This window comes from Malaclemys terrapin, chromosome 19, assembly GCF_027887155.1.
Source record: "Malaclemys terrapin pileata isolate rMalTer1 chromosome 19, rMalTer1.hap1, whole genome shotgun sequence".
Lineage (NCBI taxonomy): Eukaryota > Metazoa > Chordata > Testudines > Emydidae > Malaclemys > Malaclemys terrapin.
The window spans coordinates 12,299,599-12,315,432 of record NC_071523.1 but is presented as its reverse complement, the minus strand read 5'-3'; the positions used below and the strand labels follow the sequence as shown (position 1 = coordinate 12,315,432).

General features: G+C 40.8%; 1 protein-coding gene across 2 annotated transcripts in view; it reads left to right on the top strand.

Moving 5' to 3' along the window:
- The first annotated feature begins 475 nt into the window (after window positions 1-475).
- The window catches only part of UBE4B (ubiquitination factor E4B), a 63,821-nt gene continuing 48,462 nt past the window's right edge, over window positions 476-15,834 (top strand). Inside the window, exons 1-2 of one of the 2 annotated variants that reach the window (XM_054009319.1) lie at window positions 476-966; window positions 11,201-11,387. In XM_054009319.1, the coding sequence (XP_053865294.1) occupies window positions 943-966; window positions 11,201-11,387 (211 nt within the window). In that variant the 5' untranslated portion in view covers window positions 476-942. The remainder of the gene's footprint in view (window positions 967-11,200; window positions 11,388-15,834) is intronic. The other variant, XM_054009320.1, reaches the window with a different exon arrangement.

Sequence of the window (15,834 nt, the reverse complement as noted above, 5' to 3'; positions counted from 1 at the left end):
CAACCTCCACCTCTCCCCCTTCCCTGTCCAACCTCCACCTCTCCCCCCTTCCATCTCCTTCCTCCCCACCTTCCATCCCACCTCTCCCCTTCTGTCTCCATCATATCCCATCTCAACCCCCCACCACCCCGCTGTGCCCCTCACCCCGCGCCCATCTCTCCTCCCCCGCCCTCACGCCGGTTTCTCCCATTTCCCGCTCCCTACTGCCCCGCCCCTGTTGCTATGGCGCAGCGGCCAGGCCCTCCCCTCGCCGTGCCCGCGGCTGGAGCGCTCCCCCCGCCCTGAGCGGCCGTGGCCGCAGCCGCCTCCTCCTGCTGCTATTGGCCGCCTCGGAGTGGGGCCCGGCGTGCTCAGCTCAGTCGGAGCAGCCGGGCGGGCTCACGTGATCTCAACCCCAAGATGGCCGCCGCGCCTTCTTGTTTTGATGAATAATCTCCGTGTGGGGCAGGGGCAGGGGCAGCGAGCCGGGCAGCGGCCGAGGGGGCAGCCGGGCGGGGCACTGAGCGGGCAGGGCTGAGGCAGGCACTGGTGTCGCCCTTTCTGCAGTACTGGGGGCAGCAGGAGCTGGGGGCAACAAGGGAAGGAGGCACCTGGAGAAGGGGGGGGGGGCAGGAGCTGAGGGCATCTGAGCTAGGGCACAGGAGAACGGGGAGCAAGAGCTGGGGCATACGAGGCTCCTGGAGCTGGGGCAGGGTGCAGCAGTCGCAGCTGGGGCGCAGGGAAGCAGCAGCCACTGAGAGGAGCTGGCGGAGGGGATTGCTGCTCTTAGCCTGACTGGCAAGCAGAGAGAGGGTGCGTTCTGTATTGTTGTGCTTCACCTCTGACTATGCAATTCTGAGACACCCCTGGGGCAAGAGGCAGCAGGACCGAATTCCCCCGAAGCTCCCATCCCCTAGAGAAGCAAAGAGCCCCCAAACTACTTTCACCATTAAGAGGAAAACGATGGAGGAGCTGAGCGCTGATGAGGTGAGTTTGGGGGGTCTTGGGGCGGGGGGAAAGGCTGGATGTTGGGAGGGAGAAGGATAAGTTGAAGAACGGAGTCTTGGCATTAGGATGGATCCGAGAGGGTACCTGGTGCTCTTTAGGAGAGGAGGATGGGATTGAGAGGGTATTTTGAACTCTAGGGTTACACCTGGGGTACTGGGTAAAGCTGTTAATTTTTCTGATTTGAAGAAGGAGGAGGGGGGGACTTGTTCTGGGGATGTTCATGTAAGTCTTGCTGATCCAAAGGGAAAACTTTGATTAAGAAAAGTACAATAATATGACTTTTCCTCTGTCAAGTGTTTGTGTGTTTTTTCACTTGACTCTCTTTGTAGCATCTCAGCATGGTTTTTCTGGCTTGTAATGATCTTGTTTGAGGGTGGAGGTTGAATTCTTTTTCTTCTGGTTGTTTGTTTGTATGTTTGTTTCTGCCAAGTCCTGTTCACTTATGGGATGACTTCTTCATTTTGGGTTAATTTTTAGGAATTTTAAAAAAATCTCACTCTTGGGATTTTTATCTTGTTTTTGAACGAGACATTTAAAATCTCATTCAAGAGTCTTCTCTTTGTCAATACTTGAGACAGTTGAGGTGTATGTGTGGTTTCATATTTAACAGGGTTTATTTTTTTCAGAGTTATATGAAGAACTCAGGTTAGCTCATGTTAGAACAGGTCAACCTGTTTTCTGTGGCTGGCTTCAATTCCCTTAATTTTTTTCTTCTCTCTTATTCTTCCAGTTAAAGTTGTAGGTTTGTTTCTTGTGGTGGGCAATAAGTGGGGCAAATCATTTGCAAACTGCTTCTGTTTCTTCTTTTTAAATGAAACCCGTTGTACTCTCACGAGCTGCTGTTGCGTTTATATTTTAGAGAAAGATTAGATTACTTCTGAAGTTTTGCTGATCTGGATATAGGAGTTTTCCTGCTTCTAGTAACCTCCAGCTGCCTGAGTGTCCACTTCATGTACAACTTCAAACCTACATTCTCTTCCTACCCCTTCCCTTAAAAACATTTTCATAGGGAACTATATTGTAAACAATGACTGATCAGATCAGCTGCAACATCATAGTTCGGGGCATCGGATTCCCCTGGTTTACTACTAGATTAATTGCAGACTTACTCTCTACGGTTAGGATGTAGTGGTAGTAGGGAGAAATGGCTTTTATTCTGTGCCATACTTGGTGACCAGCTTGTAGAACAAGGTGGCGGTGGCTGTTGTTGTTGTTGTTCAGGTTTGTATTACAAAATACTGTGATATTTTTGATCATGTTGTAAGTTGTGATTTAGCAGTCCTACTGTGTTGCAATAGAAGTTAGGAAAAAGTGCCTCATAGGTATGTGGCTGGGGATGATCTTCATATGTTGTGGTGGTATAGAGACTACATTTCCAATATGGCACTGGGTGGGGGATGCTAGTAATGTAGTTCCTATTATGGGGAACAGCCTGTAATTTAGTAGGTATGTTACAAAAATATTACTCATGAATCTGTAATTCTTTTGATCATACTTCTCAACTGTGTCTGATTATGAAGCATTTTATGTTAGATTTTTAGACCATTTCATCCCATAGAAAACTGGTTATGTCACTGTTACTGTAAATGACTGACCTCAGAATTGCAGCATCATGGAACTGAGATGGCAGAAAACACAGTGTCTCTTCCACTAAGGATTCCACCTTCATTAAGGAAAATCTCTGATTCTCTTAAATAACTTCTTAAAGTCTTCCCCAAGTTTCCTAGTACAATTTTAGCTAAAGATCTGAGCTAGCTAGTCCTTTGGGTGGTTGCTTGAGGCAAGCTTTATTGTATGTTTGTTTGTTTTTTGAAGGGAGTAATGCCATCAATTTTTGTGGTTAACATATACACACCCTTTTAACTGGAAAAGACCTTCTTCAGAACCAAATCAATTTTATTTCCTCCAAGTTCTCCTTTTTACTGCTACTGTTTGCAGCAAGTCCTGTATCTTAGATGGCCATTATTGGAAAATATAGCTGTTTTAAAGATGACTAGATTTCCTTTGTCTCTAAATGGGATGGAGCTGAAAAGAAAACTCTTTTCAGTGGAAACTTTATATGCTGAGCATTGCCAGTGGTTGAAGGTAGTGACATGGGTTGGATATTCTTCTAATTTCAAAATATAATTTAAGAGATCCACTGCACATTACTGAATTTTGCAGATTAGTGGGTGAATAAAGAAACACAACTTTTAAAAGTGCGAGACTGAAACATTACAATATATATGTTAAGGTCTGAATTCCCTTAAAGTTAAAGGGATATGTAGAATTCATTTCAAAAGAAGAAAGATCAAGGCATTGACAAGTGTTTCTATATTTCTGTGGTACGTTTTGTAAAAGCATTGAAGTCTTCGTAAAGTGAGAGCTCACTACAGCTGAGGTGTGTGGCATAGTAAAGGGAAAGCTAGCAAGGTTCTGCTGAATATTGTAAGGTCTTCCATATTCATGGAAATAGAATCGGATATTGCCACACAGAAATGTAATCACAATAAGTAAGAGAAATGGATGGATTTGTCTGTCACAAATATGAGTGAGCCTAACAAACTACTAAAACTGAAAGAAATATGGCAGAATAATGGCCTTGGTGAATTATTAGTGTCTGTTATTAGTATGGAAAATATTTTTGGGATATCTTTTCACCTTATGCATCCCTTTCCTCCTTCTCTAAAATCTCTTGCAGTTTTATTCTGAATATATTTGTTTTTTGTCTTGATTTGTGTCTACGTGATGTGAAAATGTGGCTAGTCTTTAAAGAAGGATGTTAATAGACTCTGATTTAGATTCTCTCTTAAGAGCTCTATCACTTTGTTCAGTGAAGGCTTCAGATTTTCACCCTTTCTGACAGATTAAACTTCCATTGGAATCAATGGCCTTCCATTCACTTCAGTGAGGTTTATTTGGAAACCATAAGGACCAATGGTCCATAATAATTTTAAAGTGACTATTATCAATGCTTGAGCCTTTATATTGCTCGTTTTTCAGGGCAAGGGCTAGCATCTGTTTGGCACAGTTCACTAATTGCATAGCAAAGTGTTCACTTATGGCAGTAAAGCTGCATGCTGTTGCAAAAAACAAGGCCTGTAGCACCTAAAGAAGATTATGTGGGAAGAGGGCCTACAAGAGCATGGAGACATGAAAGAGGAAGATGGGGCAGAAGCATCAGGAGAGTATGAGAGATGGGTCGGAAGAACAAGGCCAGAATTGAATGAATATTTTGAGTTGCAAAGAAGACAAAGCTAACAATTGCATGTGAAAACAAGAACAGAAATTGGCGACGGAAAAATGTGGCTTAAATTTGAGACAATTAGGTGACCTGTCATTTCTTAAAATGTCCTTATTTTTAAATGGCTAAATAACCTCCATCAAGTTCTAAAATGAACAGTGCATTCAGAAGATGAAATATTTCTTAAACTTGCTTGGCATGCTGTAGCTGATATATCGTTTTATTTCCCTATGATGTATTAGGGTCTGGAGTTAATGTCAGTTCTTCTCTTGGCATCGTGCAGTTTTGAAACCGCTCTTTCATGGAAAAATAAAGGTTATTTGCTTAGAATCTCAGCTGATCTAGTACCATTGCTCCAAAATAGATATGAATAAAAATCACTTCAGTTTTTGTGGTCAAAGGTATATGAGGATGAAAGGCTAGTTGCTGTGGTTGTATTTTTATTGGTCTGTTGTATAAATAAAGTCGTGAATTTACTATTTTTAGTGCTCAAGCTATTTTTATCTTTTGTGTTGTTGAGTATCCAGCTGACAGCTTTGTAGAAGTCCATTAAGATGAAAAATGTTTCTGAAAGCTGATTTCCAGAAAGAGCCTAGATACATCTAGTGCTAAGTGAACTAATAAGAATTAGTGCACCTGTTCCATTGGGCTGCTTAGATTTTTGCGTTAACCTTTTATACAATATTAACAAATTATATTATATAGGGAAGGTAGCTCTTGATGGTTCAAGGCCCCATATAAAGAATGGCACAAAATAACTTGCCCTTTACGTACGAGATGCTGTTGAAACTGAGACCTGTATAGTGTAGGGTTACTGTATGCTAAACAGTCATCCTTTCTTAGTAAAATGTTTCAAAATACTACCTTCTTTCTTCATTCTTTGGTAAGTACCACTTCATTCTTAAAGTGACCACTTTGAGAAAAACTGTGGGGATTTAAGCACTGTCTTAATACATTTGTGAGTCTGGGGCCTCATGCTAGGCACTGCAAAAAAGTGTCAGTGCCTGCCCTAAAGAGCCTACGACTAGATCTTCCAAGGTATTTAGGGCCTAAAGATGCAGATGGGCGCCTGCTGGGATTTTCAAAAGTGCCTAAATGCCTTACCCCCAATAGACCTCAGCTAAATGGTGACGGGAAGCTTTCTGGAAAGAAATTGTTCATGTTACATGTAGTAATAGTGCCCTCTTTGTTGCAAGTAATAATTGTGACTGTTCTCAGTAGAACTTCTGAGTTAACTGTTGGTTTGGTCTGTCACTTTGTGTAGGTGGGGGGGGATATGAAGTGACACAAGGGTGCAATCAGATCTTGATTATCCTCTTGAAACTGGGGGTTGAGGGGAAATAAATAATGGATAACAGAGTGGGATTTCCTGTGCAATTAATACATGTGCAAGACATGACCTTGTTTTGGATAATCAAGGTTTAACTGCATTTGAGAACAAATTGGTAAACGTGCTGATCCAGTGTTACTGGTTCAGCATCTGTGCCTTTTCCTCTCCTCTCTCCTATTATTCTCTCCCACTTGATCCCAAATTTGTTGGCCTGCTGTGAAGATAAAAGCTAGCAAGGCAGAAAATGTGCTTGAATAGTGTGGAAAAGTGTGACATCAAACTTGTTGTCTTACTCAATGACACTTGAATGATTTTTCTTTTATATGTTTGCTGCCTTCCCTTTCTCCTTGTTTTCCTCCTCTTAATTCCTTTCCTCCCAGTCACACCACTGACTGAATCACTGTGTTTCTCCTTCCCATTTCCCAACCACCTCTGTGTTTTTCCATCCTGCATACCACTTCTTTATTTGAGAAGCATTCTGTAAATATATGAATTGAATGATGGGGAAACAGGTTATTTTTAAGACCTAATGCAGCTTCCAATTAGATTATAAATTCAGCAATTTTGTTTTACTAATTATCCTCCTTGGCACAACTTCTGTTTGTGAGCAAGGCACACTTAATTTGGTCATACTTTTGTCTGGCTCTAACAGTGTTGGTACAGGTGGACTTGGCAAATGGAAAAACAAAAGTGAGGACATGTGGTTGACATTTCCTCAGCTATACATCAGAGTGTCAGGGGATGACTTTTCATTTTTCAGATAACATTAGCTGAATTGTATGACATTTCATCAACACTCTACTTATCTGTGACTTTTCAATCATTTTTTCATGTTTTCTGCTAGAAATTATTTTGAATGGATTGGTTAGCCTTCAAATCCATCATCCTTGGCTAATAAAGATTGTGTTTTTCTTTCTTCCACTTCCATTAATTTGAATGAGAGTTTGTAATGACAGGTAGACTTTATGTATTCCCTTTTGCTTATTTCCCTTGTCTTGCTATAACTCTTGATATTAGCAGGGCAACAACAACAACACTCTGTAGGATTTATAGTATTAGAACTGATCTAGTTTGGTTTACACTGCATAAAGAACTGTTAGTGCATGGTGGTATGACAAGCCTAGAGTTGTCCACCTTGCAACCCTTTTTGCCTGTTCACTTAAAAAAAAAAAGGTTGCTGTGTTGAGGAACAATGCTTTAATCTAGGTCAAAACTGACATTTGAAGGTTTTGATCTATATTAAATCAGTGCTCCTGAACGCTGATGTGGATTTGTGTGTCCACAAAAGCAAGGGGAAAAAGTTACAATACAGACAACCCTAAACCTCTGAAGAAGAGCTCTGTGGAACATGAAAGCTTGTCTTGTTCAACAGAAGTTGGGCCAAAAAAAGATAATACCACACCCGCCTTGTGTCTCTGAGTACTATTGTCATTGCTCAGCTAATGTTGATGGCTGCTGCAAAACATGAGAAACAGGCAAAAAGAGAGATGTAAATTCTAAGTGTTACAAATACACACTATAACATGGGCATCTCAGATTGTGTTTTTTATTGTAGTGTAGAGTGGAGCCTCGTGGATGCAACTTACACTACAGTCAAAATCTGCTATTGACAACTGTGTTTAAACACGGTCATTTGCTAGCATGGCTTTCCTGACCTGTTGGGATAGGATTTTTTTTCTCCCAGGGAGACATGCTTGACAAATTGTAAATATCCTGAGATAGATCTTCTCTGTGTTGGCCTTACAACACTGTTTAAAACCCATTTTAAATGCTGTTTATGCCCATCTCATCTCCAAAATGTACCATGTTTAAGTATAGGGGCACAAGACCAGAGCTGTATTAGGATGTCTTAAGATGGTTATGACATTGTCTGGGCCAATCGGCAGAGGCAAGACCAAGTCACATCAAAATCTACTATGTTTAAGTGTCGTTCTTAAACACTCTCTAGTGATCCAGTCACATTTTAGGATTACTAGAGTGTGTTTAAGAAGGACACTTAAACATAGTAGATTTAATGGAATAGATTGGGCCTTAAATTTGGCTGTAGCTAAGCCATTGTACCAACCACTGGTCAAGCAAACTGTACTAGCAATAATTATGTTTAAACAGAATTGTTACTAGTATAGCGTCAACAGTAGTATGAATGAGACTTAGTGTTGCTGCTTCAGAGTGGATTTGTAGGTAAGAGAAGGGGGGAAAAAAAGGATGGAAATCTAAAGTGCTTTCTTATAGTAGGGAGATTGAGAATAACCTTTCAGTAGTGCAAGTACAAAAATTATGATGCACATACATTCCAGTTAAACAATCCTGCCATGCATTGCTCCCATATTTATCTGTGGTGTCTTGAAGACCCTTTGGATAAATGGGTTAATACAGTAATTCTCTTTTCTTACTGTTCCACAGTGTGACTGAGAATTGGCTTCTTGTGTTCAATAATCTTTTCTTCTGAATGGCTAAGCCAATTTTTGTAATATGCTATAGAGACTATCCTGGCCCTTGAAACTATAGTAAAGAACAGAATGATCAGACACATAGATGAACACAGTATGTTGGGGAAGAGTCTGACTACATTTGTAAAAGGGAATCATGGATCAACAAGCATGTGGTCAAGGGTGATCTCTTGGATAAAGTGAATCTGGACTTTCAGGAAGCCTTTGACGAGATCTCACACCAAAAGCACTTAAGCAAAGCAAGCAGCCATGGGATAAAAGGGGGAAGATCCTCTCATGGATCAGTAACTGGTTAAAAGGTAAGAAACAAAGGGTAGGAATAAATTGTCCAGTTTCCACAGCGGAGACAGGTAAATAGCAGGGTCCCCCAAGGATCTGTACTGGGACCAGTGTTGTTCATCATATTAATAAATGATCTGGAAAAGAGGGTAAACTGTGAAGTGGCAAAGTTTGCAGATGATACAAAATTACTAAAGATAGTTAAGTCCACAGCTGACTGTGGGTATGTCTACACAGCAAAGAAGAACCTACAGCTGGCCTGTGCTAGCTGACTCGGGCTCACGGGGCTCCGGCTGCGGGGAAGTTTCACTGCTGTGTAGATTTCTGGGCTCAGGCTGGAGCCCAGGTTCTGAGACCTTCCCACCTCACAGGGTCCTAGAGCCCAGGTTTTTCTTTCTTTAGACATACCCTGTGAAGAGTTACAAAAGGATTCCACAAAACTGGATGACTGGGCAATAAAATGGCAGATGAAATTCAGTGTTGTGTAATACACATTGGAAAACATAATCCCAACAATACATACAAAAAGATGGGGTCTAAATTAGCTGTAAACACTCAAGAAAGAGATTGTGGCATCATCGCGGCTAGTTCCATGAAAACATCTGCTCAATGTGAAGCAGCAGTCAAAAGCTAACAATGCTAGGAACCATGAGGAAAGGAATAGGAATATTTTCTGTCTTATTACCTATCTCCTTGTGACATCTGTGGTGATGACTCTAGCTCTAAACCACCCGCAGCCCATTTGCAGACACACAGACACGCGCAAAAATTATATATATATTTTTAATGCAGATATGGAGATTTAGGCCTTTGTCCTGCAGACACTCAAACAGAACATTACACATGTGAGTATCCCCACTGTAGTTTACAGGGCTGCTTGTGTGTCAAGTTCAGCACTTGCATACGTTTTTTGGGGACTAGAATCTTAAAGTGATTTTTGTTTTCCTTGTAGAGGAATTAGTTTACAATAACAACATCCAGTCATTGACACAGTGTGAAAGAAAACCCTAAGGGTACTTTTGTCTCACGTCAATTGTTTTCTATTTTATATAGTATAAATAGCATGATGTAGGTCAGGGGTCAGCAACCTTTGGCACATGGCCTATCAGGGTAATCTGCTGGCGGGCCGCAAGACATTTTGTTTACATTGACCGCCCCCTGCAGCTTCCAGTGGCTGCGGTTTGCCGTTGGGAGCTGTGGGGGGCAGTGCCTGCGGATGATCAACGTCTCATGGCCTGCCAGCGGATTACCCTGATGGGCCGCGTACCGAAGGTTGCCGACCCCAGATATAGGTTAAGAGTAGAGGATACTCTGAGTTACAGCTGTTTTACAAGGTGTATGTTTAGGGATCACTTGAACCACTACCAAAATATGGCTACCTCTTGGGTGAAATGTTGTAACTGCCTGATGATTGGAGCAATGTTACACTACAGAAAATTTGCATGTAAGTGGGTATATAGGATATAAAATCTTGAGCTTTAATCACGCTGTAAATCTGATTTGGGTGAAAATATGAGTTTTATTTCTTAAATATTTTTCTGTAGAGAGCCCAGTAAGAACAGTTTTTAGCTGCATGAGTGGATCCTGCTTTGTCTTGCTGTAATAGAAACACCCCAACTTCACTTAGTAAAGAGTAGGATTAAGATATTCTATTCAAAGCCCTTTTTGTTTAAAAAAACAAAAACAAAAAACCCAAGGGTTTATTTTCTTTCCATCTTCTGTATCATGTGGTGACATCAGAGTCAAGGAAGAGATGCTGCTCCAGAAGCTATGTTTTCCCAGAGTTTTTCAAGTCTGATTTAATTTGATCTGTTCATCTTCTTTCTCTATTGAGGAAGGTTTGGCAGGCCATTAAATGACTGTTGTAACATGGTATAAGTCACTTGACACAAATCTTTTCTTGCACTCTTTCACATGCTTGGCAACTCTTGGGTATTACGGGCAAAAGTGAGAAATGGTGCAGTTGATCGAACACTGATTTAGTGCTAGAGAAGTGGTTCTTGGTAATATTTAACTTTCTGAGTTTTTCATTACTTTTTTTTTAGTTTTCTGGTTCTAAAAATTCTGTAGATATATTATTTTCCCTTTGTCTGTCCATTCCCTATGTATCAAGCCAATCTGCTTGTGGTGGTACTGAATTTTAGAAAATTATAAAGAACACTAGCAACCTGTCATATGTTGCAAGCAAACACACTTCTTTACTTGTGTTGTTATTAATAACACATTAAGGGATAGAATTTTAAAAATCCAATTAACCTGTCAGTTTATGCTCATTTACTGCTCCTAGACTCAGGATGCTAGTCTCTTCATTTACTTTCTGTATTTTTGTTTGGCTGAAAAATCTCACTTATAGAGTCTTCATGTTTGGGTTTCAAACACTGTGGGGTAATGATCTTTTGATTAAAGATAACTATTTTCACTAGAATTTTTTTTAAAATACAAATATTTCTGATGTTCTTAGATGTTATGAAATTTGGGCAACATTTATGTTGATAAGGTCCCTTTAACAGAAGAACATAGTTTATTCCATCAAATGCTAAAATAGAGGAAGGGAATTGTTGTGTGGTCACATTGCTATTCAATAGAAAGTGAAACCTGTCTTAAATGACTACTCAAGGGACTAACACAAATTAGGCTGGCCAGTAGAGATGGTCTTCAGGGATATTAAAAATGTACTGGAAACTCTAGAGGTATTTTAAAATGGTCACATAAGACATGAGGATTGGTCACATGACATAGGAGAATTGCTTATTGGAGGTGATCTTTAATGCAGGTTTTCCTTTGTATCAAGGGTCATACATTATATTATTGTTTTTGGTGATGCCTTTTGGCAGAGATTGATATGCATACTGCTTGGAAGGACCATTGGTGCAATGTTTGTGAAATTCTGTGTCTGTGTACTTTATCTACTTTTTATTTCCTTTTGTACAGATCCGTCGAAGGCGCCTTGCTCGGCTTGCAGGTGGACCATCTTCCCAGCCCACCACCCCCCTTACCTCTCCACAAAGAGAGAACCCACCTGGACCACCTGTAGTAGTGCCAGCCCCAGGTCCATCCCACAATTTTGGCCTGAATGTCCATAGTATGACCCCAGCTACCTCTCCAATTGGCGCATCAGGTAGGCTGCAACTTAATCATTGAAGAATTATTTGGTGGTGGTGGTGGTTGTGGTTATTCTATTGAAGATTTTAAACCTAGGATATGAGTGCTACAGGTTATTTCTGGTATAATTTGGAAGGAGTTGAGGAAATGGACACTTTTTGATGTTGCATATATTTAATTATTTTCTGGTAAACTATATACAGTTGTTTAGGTGTATGCATTAACATATTTTAAATTACATTAATTTTCTGTTGGCAACTAGTAAAGGAGAGAGCTCTTCTGTATAATTTTTTTTTTTTTTGGAGGGAGTTTTTATGGAGGGAGAATGACAAATGCTTCTAAAACAAAGTTTACTCAGAGTTAAAACATGTTGTAGAGTGAAGTATATAATTACCTCTTCTGAGTATTCTGAACAAGAAACAGGATTTTTTTCCCATCTGCCTTTTAGATAGCTAAGATTTTAAATAACTTTTTTATTGATTTGGTTTCTAACTAGACTTCAACATTCAGTCCCAAAGTCCAGTTTTGTTTCAGATCTTGCATTACTAGTGTTTGGTGCATTTGAATGATGTATGTGGTGTGTCTCTGTATTGTTTATAGGAACAAAGTGTGTGAAGTCAATAAACAAATGGAAAAACAGTCTTCTAACACTTCTGAAGGGTAAAGGTAGAATCACCTTCAGTTACTACTCTTGTGAATCTAGGAGTCAGAAGGCTTGGAAAATGTCTGAGCCAGACTAATTTCTTTCTTTTTTTTTTTTTTTAAAATGAGCAGGTAAGAATGGGAAGAGGGATGTTCTTTTGTTGAGACAGAGTTAATTATGCAATATTTACATATAAGCTGGGTTTTGATCTAAACTTGGCACACTTGCCAAATCTTATAAACTTCATCTGTAATAAATTATATTTCATGTTTATAGTTTTATGAAAGTAGAGGCACTGAAGTGAGTTTATTTTTTTTTTTTAATTTTTAGTATTTCAAAGGTAGTGATTTTGCTGTTTTTAGCAAACTACTACTAAAAGATCAGGGAGATGCTTAATAGTTGGGGATAATGAAACATTTTTCTATGCCTGTGCAGATCAAACTAACGCATAACTTATTTGCATTGTGAGCCTTTGTCTAATGCGTTGGGTTTATGGTTATGTCCTTTGGAACATGCATTCAGTAAAGTCAACCTAGAAGGCTGGAAACCTCCTCCTTTTATTACATACAGTCCTGTCTCAGGACTGATTAGAACTCTGACTCCTTGTTATAGTGTTGACTCGTCATAATGGATTGTTTCTTACCTGTTCTTTCTACCTCCCATTTCTCTGCATTTCAGTCATGACAGAGAGTCATTATTAAAAGCATTTCCAGAGAAAAGCTAATTGCAGTTACAATTTAAAACAGTGCACTGGCCTTGTGATTACAAAAAAAGACACAGAAGCAAAGGTGATTTAAAAAAAAAAAAACCCAAAACCATTTGATAGCCCCGTAAGTAACTCAGTAGGTATGGTGCAGAGTCCATGTAGTTTGTGTGATGGTTCTTGGGATACCCAGGAGGACTGAGAGTCACCTTATTACCCCCTGCTTCTAGCAAGAGACAGGTTTCAGAGTAACAGCCGTGTTAGTCTGTATCCGCAAAAAGAAGAACAGGAGTACTTGTGGCACCTTAGATGCCACAAGTACTCCTGTTCTTCTTCTAGCAAGAGAGAGACTTGCTTGTGTTTAACTGGGTATTGGCTCCTTGACATGACCAGCCTGCTGTTAGCCAGCCAAACAATCTACTCTGGGCTATTCTAGCCCTTGCTTTGTCTTGCCGGTTAACAGATATAACCCAGCCCCTGAGTTCTTTTGAAGTGTTTCCCTGTAGTGTCCAGTACTTTATTCACTGAATTCTCACAGAAATACCAGGTCTGCAGTCCCCAAGGGAGAGGTGTACACAACAGCTTGCCTGATTCAACTGAGGATCAGCACCTAGCTTCACACCACAGCGCTGAGATGTAGTTAAAGTGAAAACAATACGTTTATTATCAAAGATTCAAGAGACTGTGAGTAAGGATAACGGAAACAAAGGGGTTACATATCAAATCAAATCATAATAATCTTCCTAGAGACTAATCTTAATTTACCAAGCTAACCTCCTGTCTAAAGAGTTCTTATGTCACCCGAAGTCTTTTGCAGTGTCTTCCACCAAGGTAGGCAGAGATCCCATTTTCATGAATGTAAATGCGCTGTCCTTTTATTTCTTAGGTGTACCTTTATTCTTCACCTACTTTCTAGATATCTGTCTTGCTTTCTCTTTGTATCTCACAAAGTTAATTTTCTGTACCCAGAGTCAGGATCACCGGCTGTAGCTTGTTCTCAGTGTGCTGCCTCCTTGTTGATTTCACACACGCTCCCCCTCCCTCCCTTTAACTTTCTCTGTAAATGATTCCCCATTCTGTTAGCTTACAATGCTTAATTTGTATGCCAGAGAGACAGGTGAATAAATATCTCTTGTCTGCCTTTGTATCAAGGCAGAGTTACAGACTTTAAAACATATTTTCAGTATACATACATAACTCCTTACATAGTATCTGGACCTAGATTTCTCAATTATATTAATGACCAGTGTGACCCTGGCTTTCATTTAAGAACTCACATGACATTATTTGGTGAACCAGAATATACATACCAGAATCAGGATATTCTTGTAACCCTCTGGCAAATTTGTCTGTTCTAGACACCCATACCGTAGGGATGCATGAGCTGTTGGTTTGTCATGGCCAGAAGCATAAAATCACTAGTTAAAATACAGTGTCCAATTTCCATAGTACTGATTACTGAAACAATGTTCAGTTTTTTTTTTTTTTTTCAGACCAGAATGCGGGGAGTAGATAAACTAGAAAATTGGTGGTGGTTAGTGAGAGTGGTGGCGTTCAATGCTGAGCATCCACTGTACGCGCTTCACATCAGCAAAGATTCATTTAAAGCTCGACAGTTTGCAGGAATCCCGTAGCAGTGCTACACTAAAATGACTGCAGAGGATTTTAATTCATTTAGATATGAAGAGAGCAGCTCCAGCAAAATAATGTCCCTGTAAGCGTCCCTTTGCGCGAGGAGTTGCATACAATGGTGAGGTCAGAGCACAGGATCCATTTAGTGGAAAAGACTCTTATTACTTTATGGCCCTATTTGGGAAGCATATTTAGAGACCCTGGAAATAATAAATAAAATAAAGGAGTGAGACGTATACAACGTATGTGTTCAGTGCACATCAATATGTATTTACAGTGTTTCCATTTGCATTCTTTTATTTTAAAGAGATACTGAGTTTTGAAGGTCAAATGTTTCATGGTGTACTTGTTCCAGCACAATGCAGGTGTGGGGTGTTGTGCAAATTATCTCAAGATAGAAAGTGATAGGTAGGACACAGTCTAGGGGCCCCTAATCCCATATTGAGTATTGCAGTGTGCAGGGCTGGCTTTAGGGTGATTCAGCCGATTCCCTGGAATCCTGCCCCGTGCCCCTAAGAGGGCCCCGCAACGTCCCAAAGGAGCTACCACCGAAGTCTCGCCGCTGTCTTTGGCGGCAGCTCGATCGCTGCCATGGAAGAAGGACCCTCCACCAATTGAGCTACCGCCGAAGTCCCAGCACTGTCGACGGCGGCAGCTCAATCATTGCCGCTGTCTTCAGCGGCCTTTCAGCAGGGGGAGGACCGAAGACAGTGGCGGGACTTCGAATCGGGCCCCACGGTGCCTAAAGCCGGCCCTGGCAGTGTGGCCACCAAGGTGCTTTTGTCTAATAGCAGGAGCAAGGCCCTGGGAGGCATGTAGAGCTTTGCACCTCATGCGCATGATGGAGGATTGTGCTTATCACCTCCATTTTCTGCTCACATGTCTACTCTCTCCCCCCCTGCATTGTCTGTAGATAATGGAATAGGTGCAGTGGCGCCATTGGTCTTGTCTACATTAAGGACATTTGTACTGAAGTCACTAAATGGCTGTTTCAGAGTAGCAGCCGTGTTAGTCTGTATTTGCAAAAAGAACAGGAGTACTTGTGGCACCTTAGAGACTAACAAATTTATTAGAGCATAAGATTTCGTGGGCTACAGCTCACTTCTTCGGATGCATATGCTGTAGCCCACGAAAGCTTATGCTCTAATAAATTTGTTAGTCTCTAAGGTGCCACAAGTACTGTTCTTTTTAAATGGCTGTTGTTTGCACAGGCACTGGACTGAAACAAAGTAGGGGTTACACCAGGACACCTTAAACCAGTCACGTAGTAACGTAAACTGCACTAATGTAAGGCTTGCTTTAAACTCATGCAGCACATTTACATAAAGCATTAGCACTGGGGTAACTACATCAATCTCCTTAATGTAAATGAGGCGTCATGCTTGCTTCTACTCAGTGTTGAGGGGTATGCCTGACGTTTATGCTTCCTTGAGCCATTATTTGTGCTGGATTGCAACAGATTTGTGCATTTTGCAAGGACTTGCA